The 21,184-nt window shown below is 40.3% G+C and overlaps 1 protein-coding gene across 9 annotated transcripts; it reads right to left on the reverse strand.

Annotated features, from left to right (window-relative positions):
- Positions 1-1,723: 1,723 nt before the first annotated feature.
- Positions 1,724-20,379, reverse strand: Zfp950l7 (zinc finger protein 950 like 7). Of its 9 annotated transcripts, XM_087584623.1 has the most exons (6): positions 20,254-20,379; positions 19,470-19,581; positions 16,013-16,327; positions 4,796-4,922; positions 4,378-4,438; positions 1,724-3,259 (listed from the first exon to the last, which is right to left on the reverse strand). In XM_087584623.1, the coding sequence occupies exons 3-6, from the start codon at positions 16,097-16,099 to the stop codon at positions 2,221-2,223; spliced, it is 1,314 nt and encodes a 437-aa protein (XP_087440749.1). In that variant the 5' UTR covers positions 16,100-16,327; positions 19,470-19,581; positions 20,254-20,379; the 3' UTR covers positions 1,724-2,220. The 9 variants fall into 9 exon arrangements, with proteins under 9 accessions (XP_087440749.1, XP_087440750.1, XP_087440754.1 ...); XM_087584624.1 differs by lacking the exon at positions 19,470-19,581; XM_087584628.1 differs by lacking the exon at positions 4,378-4,438.
- Positions 20,380-21,184: the final 805 nt, after the last annotated feature.

Consider the following 21,184-nt stretch of genomic DNA (forward strand, 5'->3'; position numbering starts at 1 on the left):
AAATACTCAAGTTAATAAAGTTTAAAAAAAGAAAAAAAAACAGCTCTATATTAATTTACTGTATACATTTATATTAAAAGTACCATTGGCAAAAAAAAAAAAAAGTGTGGGCTTTTTTCTTTTTTTTTTTTTTGTGGACTTTTTTAAGATTAGTAAAGTTCAGAGTTAGTAAGAACAAGTGAAAAGGGTATCATTGAAATCAACCCAAAATGTTAACTGCTAGAGTTGTTTTAGTTTTAATCTCTCATTATTCCTAATGATGTGATAAAAACAAGAAAAACGATTTACCAGCATATGCTTACTGTTGTCACCTATCCTGCATAGGCTAATAACACTGATACCAATGACAGGAATAGTAACTAATGTTTGTTTATTTAGTGTCTGTTAGGTGACAGGGCCTGCACAGTTTTACATATTTTACTCCTAATTTTGCAGTATTCCTAAATGGTATGTGCTATCTAGTCAGTTTTACAGATGAAATTTCTAGGCTGCTATGTAGCATTCTATTAGAGCTGGAATACGAGTTATTCAATATTGAATGCTATTTGTTGTGTTATTTACTGCTTATCCTGTCTTGAGGTGGCTCACCATTCTAGGAGTAATAAATTGATGTTTGTTACATGGAACTTCAGTCTAAAACTGGTACAACCAATCAGGAAATCAATCTGGAGGTTACTCAGAAAATTAGAAATAGCTCTACCTGAAGATTCAGCTATATCACTCTTGGGCATATGAAGATTTCCCATCATGCCATAGGGGCACGTGCTCCACTATGTTCATAGTGGCCTTATCTGTGATAGCCAGAAGCTGTAAACAAACCAGATGTCCCACAAATGAAGAATGAATACATAAAATGTGATTCATTTACACAATGGAATACTATTCAGATATTAACAAAGGCATCATGAATTTTATATGTGAATATTATATCTTTTTCATCCCTATCCTTTCCCCAATCAACCTCCTCCCATTTCTTCCATCAAATTTATGTTCTTCTCTTTTGTTCTTTCCTTCCTTCCTTGCTTCCTTGCTTCCTTCCTTTCTCACCCTAACCCTAATAAGAATCAGTGCTGGGATTTCTTTTTTTCTTTTCCCCATACCCTTAACTCTAATAGGAATCACTACTGAAATTTCTTTTCCCTAAATCCTAAGCACCCCCAACACTAAACCCCCAACTCTAACCCTCTAACTTTAACCCTAATCCCATAACCCTAACCTTAACCCTAACACCCTCTAACTGTAACCCGTCTCAACCTCTAACCCTCATATCATAACCCTAACCACCTAACCCTAAACCCCTACCCTATAACCCTAACCACTAACCTCTCTAAGCCTAACCCCCCACCCAACTCTAACCGTAAAAAGCTCTGTAGCATTCTGGCCTCATGTTGCAGTTCCACTCCTGAGTCTATTCTGAGGCCCTGATGGGTAGCTCTAACCCTCTAACTCCAATGGCTTGTTTACAATAAAATACTTTTCATTTGCACTGATCTGGTGTTTTCATAAGTTGACCCAAGTAGACCTCATAACACAAAGGCTTTCCACATTGAGTACATTCATAAGGTTTCTCTCCAATATGTGCTCTTTTCTACATTGGGGATAACTGTGAAAGGCAAAGGCTTTACAACATTGCTTTCATTCATAGGACTTCTCTCCAGTATGACTTCTTTCATGTTTTTGTCTGAATTAGGGTTTTAATGCTGTGAAAAGATACCAAGGCAACTCTTATAAAAGGCATTTAATGGAGATGCCTTACAGATTCAAAGGTTCAGTCCATTATCATCATGGAGGTAAGCACGGCAGTGTTCAGTGCTGGAAGAGCCAAAAGCCCACCTCCACAGTGACACAATTCTTCAAACAAGGCCACATCTCCTAATAGTGCCACTCTCCCATGGGCCAAGCATATTCAAAGCATGACCTTTGAAGATCACTGTGACTTGCAAAGGCTTTACCACATTGGTTACATACACACAGTTTCTTTCCACATGCGTTCTTTTATGTATTTGGAGACATAAATACATATTGTGAAAAGGCGTTATCACATTCATTACATTTCTAAGGTTTCTCTCCAGTATGCTTTCTTTTATGTATTTGGAGATTACTTGGTTGTGAAAAGGCTTTATCATATTGATTTCATTCATAGGGTTCTCTCCAGTATGCATTCTTTTATGGCTTTGAAGATTACTATGACATGCAAAAGCTTTGCTACATTGATTACATTTATAGGATTTCTCTCCAGTATGTGTTATGTATTTGAAGATAATTATGATATGGAAAGGCTTCACCACATTGATCACATTCATAATGTTTCTCCCCTGTATGTAGTCTCTTATGGTTTTGAAGACTACGGTGATATGCAAAGGCTTTATCACATCGATTACATTCATAGGGTTTCTCTCCAATATGCATTCTTTCATGGTTTTGAAGACTAATGTGACATGCGAAGGCTTTACCACATTGAATACATTCGTAGGGCTTCTCTCCAGTATGTGCTCTTACATGACTTTGAAGTCCACAATGATATGCAAAGGCTTTACCACACTGATTACATTCATAAGGTTTCTCCCCAGTGTGCATTCTTTTATGTCTTTGGAGATGACTGGAACATACAAAGGCTTTACCACATTGATTACATTCATAGGGTTTCTCTCCAGTATGTGTTCTTTTATGGATTTGGAGATGACTGTGTCGTGCAAAGGCTTTATCACATTGATTACATTTGTAAGGTTTCTCTCCAGTATGAATTCTTTCATGCCTTCGAAGCTGACCATAGCATGCAAAGGCTTTACTACATTGCTTACATTCATAAGGCTTTTCTCCAGTATGAGTTCTTTTATGAATTTGGAGATAACTGTGATGGGAATAGGCTTTATCGCATTGATTACATTTATAGGGTTTCTCTCCAGTGTGTGTTCTTTTATGAATTTGAAGATAACAGTGATACACAAAGGTTTTACCACATTGATTACATTCATAGGGCTTCTCTCCAGTATGCTTTCTTTTATGAATTTGGAGATGACTGTATTGTGAATAGACTTTATCACATTGATTACATTTGTAGGGTTTATCTCTAGAATATGTTCTTTTATGTATTTGGAGACTACTGTGATATGCAAAGTCTTCACCATATTGAAAATCTTCAGAGGGTCTCTCTATAGTATGAATCCTTTCATGCCTTTGAGGACAACCATGATATGCAAAAGCTTTACCACATTGAATATGTCCAGAGGGTTTCTCTCCAGTAAGACTTCTTTCATGCCTGCAAAGATAATTGACACATGTCAAAGCTTTACCACATTCATGATACCATTGTATCTGTTTATCTATGGGAATTAATTTTATAATACGGTATAGTCGTAAAGAGAAATCAGATCTTAAGGACTTATCACTTTGTTTACATTGTGGTTTCCCTTCATTATGGCGTGTTTGAAGATGTGTTTATTATATGCCACACATTGATAGTGTTCTTTTTTCTATGAGGTTTTTCACATATTCCAAGAGAACTGGAAGAACTCATAGCTTTACCAGACTGAGTGCATTTACAAATTTTCCTATAGAAATATACTACATTTGCATACAGAATTAGCAATGCGAACCAGGACAAACAGAGAAAATTTCTCTATTCCTAGAATTCATAGGGATTTTCTGCAGTGTGAGTTTGTGGATATATTCCCAATGAAGTTGGAAAACTCATTATAAACTTGTATCATACTGAGAAAGTCTACTCAAATGGGGGAATATCTTCTAATTGTTCTGGGAGAGAGAGAGAGGTACATTGCTTTTTTCAATATCCCTGTGCTCACATGGCTTGTATCCATTGTGACACATGATATATCTATTAAAAGAAGAATAGCAAATGAAAGATTTTCACATTGCATACAGTTTGACTTTTTCTTCATCAAAGACATGAGGTATGGGGTTAAAGTTTCTCCTCAACAACATTCTTGACTCTCATAAACTTTCCTCTCACTAACCTTAGCAATGTTACTATAGGTTTGTAAACAACACCAGCTTTACTATGGAATATTTGCTTATTAGGTTTTAGACATATACACCTATTTAAAGTATACATCCTTTGCAATATGGGAGTGGTATTAGTCTAAATAGATTGGCAGTTCTACAGAGTAGCTGCAATGTGGCTATGATTCAAATGATAATGTCTGTTAAGGCATTGTTCCCTTGCGTTTTTTCTTAGAGGAATTCCTTGCAAACACAAATCAGATACCTGTCACTGAGGTTTACGGATCTTTGTGAATTTAATCATCATCAGTATATTTAAAGAAGTGCTTTTTTTTTACATTGTTTTATTTAAAATGTCCAAAACACATTAAAAATTCTTCAGAGGCATATTCATACCAACTAGCACATGAAAATTACCTTGTATGTCTTCTAGAACTTTGGCAATGTTCTTCAATAGTATGGTGTTCCCAATCATAGCCTAAAACATAGTACCAGAAAGGGTGGGTGGGAGTGGGAGCATCTTCACTGAAGTAGGGGGAGGGAGGATGGGAGAGCAGGAAAAGGGGATAGTATTTGAAATGTAAATACATTAAATAAACTAAAAACCAAATTGGTATTAAATCAAAAAGAAAATGTTTGCTGTATTATTGGAAATAATACTTCACATACTTCTTGTAACATTGATATATTATTGGTAATTAGGCAAAATTTAAGTTACTATCTTCAGTGAACCTGATCATTCCTTATTCTCAATTTAAGTTACAGAAGAGCATCAGTAACAAAGAAACATTTGTTCCCTTATTTTAAAAAGTGAAAGAAAAATTCACTGTCTTACCTATAGCATTGAGGTTCCTGTAGGTCTCCAGCATCACATCTTTGTAGAGATTCTTCTGTGAGGGATCCAGCAAAGCCCATTCTTCTTGAGTGAAGTTCACATGCACATCATCATAGGTCACAGCATCCTAAAGTATCTCACACATGTGTATGATAGAAATCATGATACAGATAATCATGTAAATGTGTACTTCATTGACACAGAATTATATTCATATAATTCTGGTGGTTCCTCTACTTACATTTTTTTTCCTTTCAAATATGTTCAGTTTATTCACAAAAACATACTATGCTAGTATAAAGATTATGGTGGCTTCATTTGTAAACAGACATCTCATCAAGCAGGAACCATGGGCAGGAAATGTTCCAGGTTTCACAGGGGAATCCTCTCTCATGAGAGTACTTAGGGAGCAAGTTCAGTTCTTCAGCTATGGCAAGCAAAGAGGAGGACACTTTTGGGAGCTCCAGAAGGTCCTTGAGAGTATCAGCCAACAGCATGTGTGAGCTCAGGAACAGTGCCAGAAACTCAATAATTGCTTTTACTTACTTCTTGACCCAGAGGTTCTAATAAAATCACCAAATGATCATAGAAGTAAACTGAATAATGAGGTCTATGTCTGTCATTTCTTTGCTCTTTGAATAGGATATAGCCTTGCAAGAGACATGCCAATTAACACAGAGGAGGAAGGAAGGAGAGGGAGAGAAAGAGAGACCACAACAAGCAAAGAGTACTGAGCATATATCAGAGAAATTGTATAAACAGTTACTAACTACAAAAAATGATGGGTAAACTGGATGTACTGTCTCATGCTTTCCTTTAATCCCAGCATTCAGGAGGCAGAGCCAGGTGTATCTCATTGAGTTATGTGCCAGCCTGGCTTATCTAGGACAGACAGAGGTACATATTAAGACCCTGTCTCCCCTGCAAAAATCAAACAAACAAGAAAGAGAGAAAGAATTCAGAGGTTTTTACTTAGGTTCCCTCAAAGAATTATACATTAATTCCAGTTCTATATTCATCTTCCAAAATTTTGAAGTGCCCCCAGTTTAAACTGTAACATTAAGATCTTACTAAAAGGGGATACATGTTTAAATAGTTACAAGTGGACAGAAGAAAATATTAGTAGTTGATTTTAAATAACCAACATAGGGCAGGAGAGATGGCTCACCAGTGAAGACTTTTGCTGGACTTGCAAATAACTGTGCTCAATTGCTGGTACTTACAAGGGGCCTCAAAACTATTCATTACTCCAAGTTCAGGAAGTCTGAGGCCATCCTCTGACTACTATGAGGACCAGGCACACATGAGGTAAATATTCATGCATACAGGCAAAGTACTCATATTAATTTTAAAAAGAAAACCCAAAAATCCAGAACAGATAGGAAGAATGTTATGCAGTGGCAATTCAATGACTTAGAAAGCTCAGGCAGGGGGTTGGGGATTTAGCTCAGTGGTAGAGCGCTTACCTAGCAAGCGCAAGGCCCTGGGTTTGGTCCCCAGCTCCAAAAAACAGAAAAAATAAAAGAAAAAAGAAAGCTCAGGCAGTATTAATATCATGAATCCATGCCATCCTGAGAAATAGAATATTCTCTCTGCCAGATTTCAAAAGTCACATTCATGAAGATCAATACAACAGCATATGCTTGACATGTAGCAAAATCTACATTTCAGGTCCATCAGCCAATAATATAAAAGCAAGCAAGCAAGCAAGCAAGCAAGCAAGCAAGCAAGCAAGCAAGCGCATACACAAGAAAATAGCCAGGCATGCTGACCCACACTTAATCCCAGCATTCCACCATGTCAGTGACAGGTGGAATTTTAAGTTTGAGGCTTGCATGTTCTGTATACCTACTTTCAGGATAGCCATGGATATACACAGAAACATTGTCTTCAAAACCAAAACCAAAACCAAAACCAAAACCAAAACCAAAACCAAAACCAAAACCAAAACCAAAAGTATAAAAACACCAGGCTCACAAAATAGCTTAGCACTGAATAGCAATTTCTTCTACTGCATCCTAAGTGATTTAGTGATATAGTCTATAATGGGGAAGGCATGAAAGCATGAGAAGGAAGCTCACTGATCAGTTTCAACCACAGTACAGTACAAACAAAAAACAGGAAAGAGGTTGAGTGTATGGACACTCAAATGCCATGCCCAATAAGGAATCTAGAAAGGTTTCTCCTACAACTTCTATAAACTCACAAAAGAAAGCCACAAAGGGGAGACTATTGTTCAAAGATACTGTCCTATCTGGGAGCTTTTTATAATGTTAAGCAAGTTTATTAAAAATAATGCTAATATGATCCAGGGCATGCTGATTCCAGGAGGACCATTGCAATAGATTTTATTATAACCAGTTATCAACTAAACAACAATGGTGAACTTAACCTATAGAATCAAATAACAGAGGAAAAGGACCAGGCTAATCCTGCAGGGACTGAGCTGGCCTTCATCTTCCCTAAACTTCTGTCCAGCCTGCAGCCCTCTGCAAAGCTGATCTCTTGAGGGTTAATCAGATATTTGCAATGAGCTCCTTCTGCACCTGCTGAGGCTCCAAAAAGGCAGGAGCCAGAAAGAACACATCAAAACAATCATCCACCATGATCAAACAGGTGTCATCCCAGGCATGCAGGGATGGTTTAATATACGGAAAACCATCAACGTGATCTGTTATATAAACAAACTGAAAGAACAAAACCACATGATCATTTCATTAGATGCTGAGACAGCATTTGACAAAATTCAACACCCCTTCATGATAAAAGTCCTGGAAAGAATAGGAATTCAAGGCCCATACCTAAACATAGTAAAAGCTGTATACAGCAAACCAGTTGCTAACATTAAACTAAATGGAGAGAAACTTGAAGCAATCCCACTAAAATCAGGGACTAGACAAGGCTGCCCCCTCTCTCCCTACTTATTCAATATAGTTCTTGAAGTTCTAGCCAGAGCAATCAGACAACAAAAGGAGATCAAAGAGATACAGATTGGAAAAGAAGTCAAAATATCACTATTTGCAGATGATATGATAGTATATTTAAGTGATCCCAAAAGTTCCACCAGAGAACTACTAAAGCTGATAAACAACTTCAGCAAAGTGTTTGTGTATAAAATTGACTCAAATAAATCAGTAGCCTTCCTCTACACAAAAGAGAAACAAGCCGAGAAAGAAATTAGGGAAATGACACCCTTCATAATAGTCCCAAATAATATAAAATACCTCGGTGTGACTTTAACCAAGTAAGTAAAAGATCTGTACAATAAGAACTTCAAGTCTCTGAAGAAAGAAATTGAAGAAGACCTCAAAAGATGGAAAGATCTCCCATGCTTATGGATTGGCAGGATTAATATAGTAAGAATGGCCATTTTACCAAAAGCGATCTACAGATTCAATGCAATCCCCATCAAAATACCAATCCAATTCTTCAAAGAGGTAGACAGAACAATTTGCAAATTCATCTGGAATAACAAAAAACCTAGGATAGCTAAAACTATCCTCAACAATAAAAGGACTTCAGGGGGAATCACTATCCCTGAACTCAAGCAGTATTACAGAGCAATAGTGATAAAAACTGCATGGTATTGGTACAGAGACAGACAGATAGACCAATGGAATAGAATTGAAGACCCAGAAATGAACCCACACACCTATGATCACTTGATTTTTGACAAAGGAGCCAAAACCATCCAATGGAAAAAAGATAGCATTTTCAGCAAATGGTGCTGGTTCAACTGGAGGTCAACATGTAGAAGAATGCAGATCGATCCATGCTTATCACCCTGTACAAAGCTTAAGTCCAAGTGAATCAAGGACTTCCACATCAAGCCAGATACACTCAAACTAATAGAAGAAAAACTAGGTCAGCATCTCGAACACATGGGCACTGGAAAAAATTTCCTAAACAAAACACCAATGGCTTATGCTCTGAGATCAAGAATCGACAAATGGGATCTCATAAAACTGCAAAGCTTCTGTAAGGCAAAGGACACTGTGGCAACCAAAGAACAAAATGGCAACCAACAGATTGGGAAAAGATCTTTACCAATCCTACAACAGATAGAGGCCTTATATCCAAAATATACAAAGAACTCAAGAAGTTAGACCACAGGGACACAAATAACCCTATTAAAAATGGGGGTTAAGGGGCTGGAGAGATGGCTCAGCGGTTAAGAGCACCAACTGCTCTTCCAGAGGTCCTGAGTTCAATTCTCAGCAACCACAGGGTGGCTCACAACCATCTGTAATGGGATCTGATACCCTCTTCTGGTGTGTCTGAAGACAGCAACAGTGTACTCATATACATTAAATAAATAAATTTAAAAAAAATGGGGTTCAGAACTAAACAAAGAATTCACAGCTGAGGAATGCCGAATGGCTGAGAAACACCTAAAGAAATGTTCAACATCTTTAGTCATAAGGGAAATGCAAATCAAAACAACCCTGAGATTTTACCTCACACCAGTGAGAATGGCTAAGATCAAAAACTCAGGTGACAGCAGATGCTGGTGTGGATGTGGAGGAAGAGGAACACTCCTCCATTGTTGGTGGGATTGCAAACTGGTACAACCATTCTGGAAATCAGTCTGGAGGTTCCTCAGAAAATTGGACATTGAACTGCCTGGGGATCCAGCTATACCTCTCTTGGGCATATACCCAAAAGATGCCCCAACAAATAAAAAAGACACGTGCTCCACTATGTTCATAGCAGCCTTATTTATAATAGCCAGAAGCTGGAAAGAACCCAGATGCCCTTCAACAGAGGAAAATGTGGTACATCTACACAATGGAATATTACACAGCTATCAAAAACAATGACTTTATGAAATTCTTAGACAAATGGTTGGAACTGGAAAATATCATCCTGAGTGAGGTAACCCAATCACAGAAAAACACACATGGTATGCACTCAATCATAAGTGGCTATTAGCCCAAATGCTTGAATTACCCTAGATGCCTAGAACAAATGAAACTCAAGACGGATGATCAAAATGTGAATGCTTCACTCCTTCTTTAAAAGGGGAACAAGAATACCCTTGGCAGGGACTAGTGAGGCAAAGTTAGAACAGAGTCAGAAGGAACACCCATTCAGAGCCTGCCCCACATGTGGCCCATACATATACCGCCACCCAATTAGACAAGATGGGTGAAGCAAAGAAGTGCAGGCCAACAGGAAACGGATGTAGATCTCTACTGAGAGACACAGAAAGAATACAGCAAATACAGAGGCGAATGCCAGCAGCAAACCACTGGACTGAGAATGGGATCCCCGTTGAAGGAATCAGAGAAAGGACTGAAAGAGCTTGAAGGGGTTCGAGACCCCATATGAACAACAATGCCAACCAATCAGGGTTTCCAGGGACTAAGGCACTACCCAAAGATATACATGGACTGATCCTGGGCTCCAACCTCATAGGTAGCAATGAATAGCCTAGTAAGATCACCAGTGGAAGGGGAAGCCCTTGGTCGTGCCAAGACTGAAGCCCCAGTGAATGGGATTGTTGGGGGGAGGATGGTAATGGGTGGAGGATGGGGAGGGGAAGCCCATATAGAAGTGGAAGCGGGAGGGGTTACGTGGATGTTGGCCTGGAAACCAGGAAAGGGAATAACAATTGTAATGCAGATACGAAATACCCAATTTAATAAAGATGGAGAAAAAAAATTGGGTATAGATCTAAACAGAAAATTCTCAACAGAGGAATCTCAAATAGCTGAGAAAGACTTCTTCACCTTCTCAGTGATTAGGAAAATGCAAATCAACTACTTTGAGAATCCATATTACAAATGTCAGAATGGCTAAGATCAATAATGCAAGTGACAGCTCATTCTGGCAAGGATATGGATAATGGGAACCATCCTACAGTGCTTGTGGGAGTGTAAACTAATACAGACACTTTGGAAATCACTATTTCCTCAGAAGAGTGGTTCTTCAGAAAACTGAGAATCCATCTAACTCAAGACCCAGGCACACCATTCTTTGTCATCTACCCAAAAGGTGCTCCAAAAGGAGCTCAACTATGTTCATAGTGTATTTATTCATACTAGGCAGAAACTGTAAACAAACTAGATATCCTCAATTGACGAATGGATAAACAAAATATGGCACATTTACTCAAGAGAGTATCACTCAACTGTTTTTTTTTTGGTTGTGAGCCTAGCCTTTAACGGCTGAGCCATCTCTCCAGCCCAATCAACTGTTTTTTTTAAATGAAATCATGAATTTACAGGCAGGTGAATGCAACTAGAAAAAAAGACACAACCAAGACCCAGAATGACAGATATTCATTCATTTATCAGTGGATATTATCTATTAGGTAAATAATAATCAAGCTACATTCCACAAACACAGAAAAGTTAGGTAAAGAGGAGGGCTATAGGGGAGAAGCATGGATCTCCTTCTGTAGAGGAAACAGAATATTTTCTGTGAGCAGACTGGGGTTTGATAAGAACAGGAGTGGGAAGGATCAGTTGGAGGTGGGGACTGGGATGAAGGAAGAGAGTACAATGCAGGGAGAAACTGTGGGACCTAAAACCATGCCAGGAAGCTTGGTGGTAGAGCGGGTTGAGACCTGGAGACTCTGTGGACACATACCTGAGACTTAGGTGGCTCCCTGGTCCCCGGCAGACTCCTGGCCTGGAGCACACGCCATGTTCCCCACCTAGGTGACCTGTAATCATTTAAGCCCATAACAGAGTTCTCCATGCTAATGAGGTACCTAGAGGCCCAGAGGGCTTAGCTAATAAGCTTCCTTCCCAGACATTCCTCCTTGCAGAAGGTGATTTAATCTTGAGTCTACCCTCAGAGATGGGGTGTGCATGCATCCATTTCCCACCACAAACAGCTAATAAATGATATGGTTAAACATGGACTGCTGTTTTCATCAAGAACCACCATGAGGAACATGAGGAAGACCTTTGTCTACAGACTCACAGCATGACTCTCTTGTAGACGGCCCATCTGCATTCCCAGACACCTGACAAGCTAAGGACAATCCCCAATGAGCTAAGCCTAAGTTCCCCTTTCCCTGGCCCTGACTCTGTTCTTGGCTCTTCTGCGACTCCCAGCAAGGCCAGGATGTCCAAGTCAGAGAACCTCACAGCCCCAGTCTCACTGCAGGCTCATGGACCGCCAACCAGCTCCTGCTTTCTCTCTCATCTCATACTGTGTTTCCCCACCCTGGAGCGGAGCAGTGCAGGGGGCTTCCCTATAAACCAGCACCTGCCAGGTAACAGTGTGGAGAAATGCAGGCAAAAATGTTTCCTGTGGTCTGCCTCCCCAAGAGGCTATGCCTAGCTGTGGGGTGGACGCAGAGCCTCAAGAAACAGTTAGAATTAGGGGATATTTGGGGGTTAGTGTAGAAAACCAGTGTAATGGCAACTTCCTGGAATCTATGACGGTGACCCTAATGAGGACTCCTAGGAATGGAAGATATGGAGTCTGAACTGACCATCTTTGTCGCCAGGTAGGGCTTCAATGTTGGGGATGGGTTACATTCAGTTGAGCTGTTGCCCAAGGAGGTCCCTTGAAGATCCTTAAACAACCAACCTTTGCTGATGCTAGGACAAAACTTGGATCTCTTAAAACTGACAAGGGAGCCCTGTCACTGAGGACAAATTTTACATAGTTCCACTCAGTGTAGAGGTCAAGCTTCACCCCTATGCTCTAGTCTCTTAAAGGAGAGAAGGTACTCTACAGGCTACAGAGAGACCTGGACATCAACCCCTACCCATAATTGCCCCCCCCCCCCCAACAATTGGTCCTTCCTGCAAGATGTGCTGGAGCATGATGGTAACACACTTAATTGAGTGGACAACCACTGTTTGGTTTAAATTGATAGTCAGGACATGAAAGGGAACCCGTGCCCAACACTGCCTGGATTTCCAGGAACCTTACAGAGACTTAAGTGTCAAGCATGGAGCCAGCATGGATCTGTGCCAGGTCCTCTGCTGATACGTTATGGCTGTTAGCCTAACAGTGAGGTGTAGCTCTGATTCTTTTCCTTAATCCTGAGACTCTTTTCCTCCTATCAGGTTTCGTTGTCCAGCCTCAATATGCAGGCTTTCACCTTGTCTTTTTCTATCTTGTTTTGTCTTGTTTGGCTGTCCTCTTTTGGAAGTCTGATTTCTGAAGAGGAAACAGGGCGGGGGTGCGGGAGTGATCTAGGGGAGAGGAGGATAGGAGGGTGAAAGGTTGCTAGGTGGAGTGGATGGAGGGTAGCAGTGGTCAAGATATATTGTATGGGAGAAGAATCTATCTTCAATTAAAACAATTCAATATTTCTTAAATCAAAATGCAAAGAAGATGGCAAGCAATAATGAACAAAGAAAAGGAAAGTAGTTAAAACAAGAACTGCATGATTGTGACAGGTACCCTTCTCATTCTGTTTGTGTAGACAGTGACTATCATACAGGAGTGTAAAAGTATGTTTTATTTGCCTGATGTAACTGTAATCTCGGAGGCTTACTTCCTCCATCTGCTAACCTAGGCCTAGTCCTCGAACCTTCTAGGCTCTATGCACTCTTATCTAGGTGTAGAATGTTTTCAGCCTCTGAGACTTATTCTGAATAAACTCCCCACTTCTTTTTCTTTCTGAATTCTGGCTGGCTGGTCAATCCAGTTGTTATGGCTCTAAACTCCTCTCCATGCTAAATGATTCAAACTGGCTTCTTTCACTTCTAACTGAATTGCTCTGAATGGCCTCAAACTATCTCTAGGATTCTATTTTAGTCTTCTGGCTCCTCATTTTCTGGCTCATTCTATCTTTACCTGTGTCTAGGTTGTTCTCTTTAACCTGTCTCTGTAAAACTCTCCAGGTAAAACTGCCTCCTCCTCTCACCCTCTGCACTGCTTCCTCTTATGTTGCCTCTCTTTCCTTTCTCGTCTCTTGAGAGTTGGGCATATCCTATTCTGTCAAATCTTACTCTGATTCATTAGACATCGCTTATAAACACATGTGCTTCCTTCTAAAACTAACTTTACCTTCATTGCTTGGGTTTAAAGGTGTGTAGTAAGGGCATGTCAGAATTTTTTTTTTTCTCCAGTAAATAACACAATGTGATCCTGCAACACGGGAGTTCATAACAAGGTCATTCTTGGACTCAGTGTAGATCTGTGAAATCAGAAGTTTTGCTTGCAGCAATGTGAAATACATATCATGCAGGAAACAAAAGCAGGTCATTTTCTCATGTTAGCTTTCACTAGTCTGGAATGTGGGACTGTAGAGCTTTCAGCTCATTTCATTCCAAAGGAATACTCTTGTTTCTTATCAACAAAAACTAATGTTTGACTAACTATTCAAACAATAAAAATGAAGATGTGATAGAATTGCTATATTGCTTATATAATACATTAAACAAAGTGGTGCATGAAAGTGTTAAAACACATTCTTCAAAGCAAAAATCAAAGCATTACCACCTAAAATAGGTTATGTAATCCAGAGAAAACAAAGAAATGAGCCACTTATCTAACACTATTACTTTTTTGTTTAACTGTAATTTACAGTCATTATTTAAATTCAAACAAAATGGTCAGGCTGTTTCTTAACCTCATTTTTTTCTTTTTCATGTAGTATGACTCATTGGCAGAAAGCTCTCATGCCAACTAAATAAAGCCACTTTCTGCATGTTTACACTCTACTATAACAGCACATTTGCTTCTCATCTCTATAAGAACTCTTGCTATAGAAAGCTTGATATTTCATTTCCCTTCTCCACATAATGCTCTAAAAAAAAGCAGAAGGATCCTTTGAAGGTGATTGCTTAAGGAAGATTCTGTGCTTTCCACCCTAAGTTTTCTACCTGCAGTGTAGACAAGATGGCTGCAGCTCTCACATCATCTGACAGTAAGAGTGTGCTAAGGATTAAAATGAGATGGGAGAAATGGGTTGACATTGCTTAAGCTGTAATTACATGCTGTTTGATGACCAATACAGCACTGACTGTGAACATCTTTACAATATCGAATCCTTTAACCATTCCTATTTTCTTAATTCCTTTAGCACAATGTCCTCCTGAGGCACCCAGATTGTCCTCAATATGTTACTCTTATATTTAGGCCACCATGAATACAACTGCAATGAACATGAAAATTATGATACAGCTCAATGATAATTTCAAGTGCATGAAAAATATACTGAGAAAATTGCTGCGATCCTAGGCAACTCTGTCATTTTAAGGAGAACTCTGTACAATGGGATTGCTTGGGTTTAGGTATTATGTCCAAATGTATCAGAATACACACATATTTGCAATTTTACATCAACTATAACACATCTTTTTAACTAATTTTAGTTGATATCTGTAGAAAATCCCAACTTACTGCTATCAGAGTTTATTTTACACGCCAATACACAGTCCTTAATTAAGAAAACAAGGAGTGAGAATTAAATAAACAGACTTAACAGCTCCCACTAAAATAACTCACGGTGACCCCTAAACTGTTATTTTCTCATACTCCAGCTACTATTGGTCTCTCCTCCAGAGGCCCCATGTTCTAAAGTTCTCTCTGTATGAAGGTGGTGAGTAAGGTGGGCTCTGTCTGTGTAGCTCCGGCCTCCTGTGATCTCACCTAAACCCAGCTTCACTGAACCCACACACAAAACAATTACTGAGGAATAATTTAATGTCTGCTTCCTGTCATATGAATTATGGCACATGATGTAGAATCTGCTCTATGCACCTTCATAACACCATGCACACTTAGGAAACCTCTGCATCTTTGGAATTTCTTTTGTACCCTGGAATTGAATTTCCCTGAATCACTTCTTTCATTGTGGCTGGTGGTAGTAGAAAGGTAATAGGATTTTAATCAAATATTGCTGAAGGATAATCCCTATCACCTCCTGTCTACCAGTTTCAAAACAATTTATAAAGTTTATCACACAAAATTGAATGTGCAATGCAATGTTCAGAACGTAATAGAAGCTAGACGTTTGGATTTTGAAATCTGTCTTCCCACTGCATACCAGAAATAATGCTTGTTTGTGCACACTGGGCAGTGGTATTATAAGCAATAAAGCTTCCTATGGCCAGAGCTACAGAGCTTCCTCTTCCCCAGGGAATCCACACTCAGGCCGGCTCAGAGGCCAAGATCCTCTGACCAGGTCACCACATGTACCAACAGAACCACAGTCTGGTTCAAGGTCTATCCAAGTCCAATCAGATTGGCCCTAGATAGCTTAGCCAACCTGCTCTTCCTGGTAGCTGCCACACTCACCATAGCATAGCTTGTGGTCTCCCTCACAGCTCTCTGATGGACTGCATCAGAGGAGAATATGGAAAGAACATCCATGCTATCTCCCATTCATGCTCCTCCTGATTGCTAGCTTGTCCACAGGACAGTAGCAGCTCCACTACTGGAATCAGACAGAACAGGCCTTCCAGCTCTGCCCTTCTGCCCCACCCTAGGGGCAGACGGAATCTTCCACTCTCCCACCTGTTCATCTCCCAAGGCAAAGGGTGCTTTGTGTGTACATTCTATTACACATGCTAGTCCAGTGCAGCTATCCCTTTGCTTCACAGCTGGGAAGTCCTACAACCAAAACAGAAACAACAACTGAGGTAAAAGGTTGCTACAAATTTAAAATTCACGAACTATAAATGGAAGGTGAATGAAAAAAGAAGTAAAAAGGAAAGGCCATGGCTGATCCTATGTATGGTGCATTAGAAAATTTATTATAGATAAAGGAGAGTATAGCCAGGGGCAGAGACATCTGGGAGAGTCCACAGTGCATATGACTCTGAGCCATGTCAGAAGAGGGTGAAAGGGAGGAGGAAAGCCAGACTAAGAAGACAGGAGGGCAAATGATAGGTGGAAAAGACCAGGTAACCAAAATGGTTGAATTACAGTAGGGCAGCTGGGAGAAGGGCAGCCTAATCCCTAATGAGAGCACAGGTATGCCAACCAAACCCTGTGACAAATAGGAACTGAGGGATGCTTGGGAGAACCTGATAGCTAAGTCCACTCTGATTTGTTAAACATCTAGAGAAGAGAAGGTTGAAATGATTTAAGTATAATCTTGAAGAATGTTTGAAAAAGTTGAAACAGGTTTTATGGTCTAATATTCTCCAGGAATTAGACATATGTACTAGAGCACCTCAAGTATTACTCACACTTTTCCTCTCAGGCTGTGCACTTTCAGAGAGGAAAAATAGCATTCTTGTTAGGTATAGGCATGCCAGTTTGTCAATAGTTTTTGTTTTTGTTGAACTAGTGTAACTATAGTAATTTGGTTTCTCGAAATAAGTTCAGATCCTTATTTAGATTCTTGATTGCCCTGGTCTGGGAACCCACAAAAATGGTCATTTTAGATTTTTACTGATCGTCTAAAGCTGATTACTTGACTACCCACCACTTATGCCAACTACTTTCAAAGCAGGAAAGTTCACCTTCCTTCCTGTTCCTTTTGTGCTGTGATGTCAAAGGTGATCGGTGTACTCAATTTTTACACAGGTCCCTCTTTATTTCTAGTGGGAGGACACTCATTATGTGGTCTCACTTCCTTCTCAGGGCTCAGCACAGAAGCAATTACAGGACTGTCTTCCAGGCACTGAACAGCAGGGGGCAGGATTAGATGCTCAAAGCAAGTCTTAACTATATAGCATGAGGCAAGTCTGACCTACAGAAGATATTGTTCTAAGAAGAAACAAATTATCAAAGTACTTGAGAAAAAGGAATAAAATTCTTAATGACCCATAGTTACTGGAGAATAGAAACAAATAAAAGATTAGAGCAGTGATGCATTAAGAACTTAAAAAGTAATACCAATATTTGACTTCTTAAAAAGATAAATACAAATGAAAAAAAAAAAGCATAGATCTACAGGTTATGTTACAAGACAACAGGCCATTCCCTGGTAGATGAAATGGCATTAATAAGATATGTCTGACCTTGCCCCCATGTGCAATGTTAGCTGCTGAGACCTGTATTCTGACACACATAGCCACAGCCAAAGGTCTGTGTCTCAGGCCCTCTGAGCTGACTTAACTCTGTCAACAAAGATTGTACACATCTTTATAAAAGACAGTCCCTTAATTAGAACTTCAATATTCTTTGTCTGAACACAAACTCCCCAAATTGTACATCCACCAATCTGGTCTGTTTTCACTAATATCCATGAATTAATACATGTTGTGAAATTAAAAAAATCACCACCCTACCTGAATCAAGTATTTTCGTCATAATGGTGAATGTGCTTTTGTTATAATCCCAGGTGTGAGCTCTGCTTCTGATTGTCTGCAGCCACTGACCATGATTTGCTTCATGCTCTAGCAGACTCATGGTTTTACCAGCTACAGATTTCTGTAATAACGTGACATTTGGAATTCTGGGAACTTTTTGGAGGGTACCCTAAGGACCCAGAGAGGCAGTGTGATGGTTTGTATATGCTTGAGCCAGGGAGTGGCACTATAGGGAGGTGTGGCCTTGTTGGGGTAGGTGTCTCACTGTGGGCATGGGTTTTAATACCCTGGTCCTAACTGCCTGGAAGCCAGTCTTTAATTAGAGGCCTGCAGAGGAAGATGTAGACCTCTCCGCTCGGCCTGCACCATGTCTGCTTGGAAGCTGCCATGCTCCCGCCTTGATGATACTGGACTGAATCTCTGAACATGGAAGCCAGTCCAATTAAATGTTCTTAAAAGAGCTGCCTTGGTTATGGTGTCTGTTCACAGCAGTAAAATCCTAAAACAGGCAGGGCGGTTGTTGGTCTTTTAGAGAGGTTGGTTGTGCTTTGTTCGTAGCTTAAAAAGAAGGAAAGAAATCAGATTTAAGGATGCCTTTCTCTTCTATCCTGTTTCTCTCCTATCTGGTGCTAGGGGGTGGGGAGGGTAGTGGGTAAAGCATGGGAAAAAGAAGAAACTACAAAGTAGGAAAAACCAGCTATGCTGGCTAATGCTAAAAGAGGAGTTAGCCTAGGATAGATTTTGCATTCTACATATGCTCTCTCCCTCAAGTCTCTTTTAGGTTCAGGTCCCAGGTTATACTTTGAACAATGTAAACATGGATTGGAGGCTGCAAGTCTAACCACTTACAAAGACGGGAAATTTACACAGCAAACATATCCACAGGATCATTTCTTAAGTACACAGGTTCCCTAAAACTGCAGGTCATTCTTCAGTGACAGGGTCTTAAGTGGAGGGTCACAGATGGTGAAACACATAGAAAAGGAGAAGATGGAAAGTATAAAAGCTGGGGAGGGGAGCTCTTGCACAAGGTCTGTCTTATGCTAAGTAAGCTTCTTAAGAAGAATAACATCTTGTATAGTACTAACATGGGGGAAATGGAAGGAAATGGGAGACATCTATGAAGTCAGCAGAAACGTCGTACAACGGGACACACTCAGGAGGAGTCTAACCAAACAGTGCTGCACAAGGGGAACTCAGGGTATCTCAAGAACATTCCTGACGAAGTGTATAGTGGACCTAGGACTGATAACCACAACCCCATGCACTGGAAAGTGTTGTGTTCCCAGAATCTGATGCATCCCCTCACTTAGACTCTGAGTTATTGAGATGAAACAGAGTTCCTTCCCTAAAACCAGGACTATGCTTGAAAGAGCTGGTAATGGTCTGGGGTCTTTGGGTCATTATCTTGTAAACAGGGGCCTGGAGGCAATAAAACTTGCCTTATCAGGCCAGCATTCAACACAATAGTTTTTTTTTTTTTTTTTTTTTACCTTTTCAAATGGTTGTCACTAGGGGTCATCTTGCCCTTGTGGCAGAGGTATTCTTTTTCAAGAAGATAACTGAACCATTAGGTCACACCAGGACCAGATGTTTATTATGATCCTGTAATCATCATCAAGCAGCTTGTTAAAGGTCTTCTCTTTGATATGGGGATAGGCTTGGTGGCTGGTTGTAAAGCAGGGTTGTTTCCTTTGTTATGGCTTAGAGCCATATTTCTGGATAATCCTGGTGAATAAATATGTGTATCCTAACATTCTAATCTCTAACAGGCCAGGTTAGCATACTACATTTCTGTGGGGTGTTTTTACAGGCAGTCCTCCCTCAGCTAAATTCTGCTATCTCCTAAGCTTACTAAACCCTTTACATCATCAATTCTACTCTTCTACATCACAAGCTTAATAGTGGATTGCTACCCAACACATGAGATGCCTTTTACAACCTCCACAAAATTAACTACAAATGGATCGTACACCTTAATGTTAAATATTAAGGACAGAACTTATAGAAGCTAGGGCTCTCTGAGTTTAGCATCCTGCCAAGGATGTTTCTACACACAAGCCACTGTTCCAAATGCTCTGCGAAGATGCAGCCCCAATAGTGAAGTTGTTCAGAGGCTACCGCTGGGGCCAGCGAGTGGCTAGGACCACAAGGGACCTCACAGGTGGCCGCATCTGGCGTCCGGTTCCCACTCAGCCCCGGGAAAGACCCACCACACCAGCTCCCGCTGCTCAGCCCTCTGCTCCTCCCCGTTATTGTCAGTGGCCCTGTGCTCACCATTTCGCAACCTCGGAGCTTGCCTGAGCGCACCTCACAGTATCGAGCAGAATGGCTCAGGCCATTCAAGCAGGCTCAGGTACTAAGGGGAACTCATGGCACCCGGAAGAACCCGCCTCCCCGTCTGACGCAGTCCGCCTCAAGGCTCTGATTGGCCAGTGAATCTTGAGTGACACGAGCTCCTCCCTTAGGCTTAGATTGTGCTCAGGAATACATAGGACACAGTGGTTCCGGTCCAGAACCAGACCTTTTCCAGATCTTCAGGGATTTGCATTTCAGAAGCATTTGAACGTGTCCTCCAATAGCTTACCACCTGTCTCAGAGAACAGTGCTTAGGGGGGTGTCCAACAGGACAAGCTGGCTCCTACAATAGTCTCTGTATCCATTCAGCTGTGGTGGTTCAAGGCCCCTCTTTCCTGTTCTCAGCAACTGCATGTAGCTGTCAGTGCAGCATCCTTCAGGCTCCCACTCTGTGGTCTCCAATTTGACAGTAAAGCTCCACAATCCTCACTGTGTCATCCCTGTAGCTTGCCTGCCTGGTAGGAATAAGATTAATATTCGATATTCGAGACATTTATATCTCTCCCTGAGGCAAACTTCTAGTGAAACAAGGGACTCCATGAAATTCAAATTTCCCCTGGAAAGTCTTTCTGGGAAAAGATTAATTTCTCCAGATGAGAATGTCTCTACTGAATAAATCTTGCAGGAGAGAAAGGATTTGAGAACGGAGAGTAGATTTATGAATAGGAAAATATTAATGACATGGCTTGGTTAGATCATTTCATTGTTCATCTCTTGCCTTACTTATATCTAAACCTGTTAGGACCCCAAGGATGAATTAGTTACATTATATCTTCATCACTGGTCAAAATTAACCACACCATGTAAATATGTTAATGTTTTCAATTTTCATTAATAGTTTGCTTTTTTT

This window comes from Rattus norvegicus, chromosome 14, assembly GCF_021556685.1.
Source record: "Rattus norvegicus strain SHRSP/BbbUtx chromosome 14, alternate assembly SHRSP_T2T, whole genome shotgun sequence".
NCBI classification, from domain to species: Eukaryota; Metazoa; Chordata; class Mammalia; order Rodentia; family Muridae; genus Rattus; species Rattus norvegicus.

Excerpts from the sequence above, each read along its gene's own strand:
- Zfp950l7 (XM_087584624.1), bottom strand. The coding sequence starts at position 16,099 with ATGGGAGATAGCATGGATGTTCTTTCCATATTCTCCTCTGATGCAGTC. Across the intron at positions 4,923-16,012 it reads AGACCACAAGCTATGCTATG|GATGCTGTGACCTATGATGA; the intron begins GTGAGTGTGGCA and ends GAGATACTTTAG. Across the intron at positions 4,439-4,795 it reads CAGGAACCTCAATGCTATAG|GCTATGATTGGGAACACCAT; the intron begins GTAAGACAGTGA and ends ACTATGTTTTAG.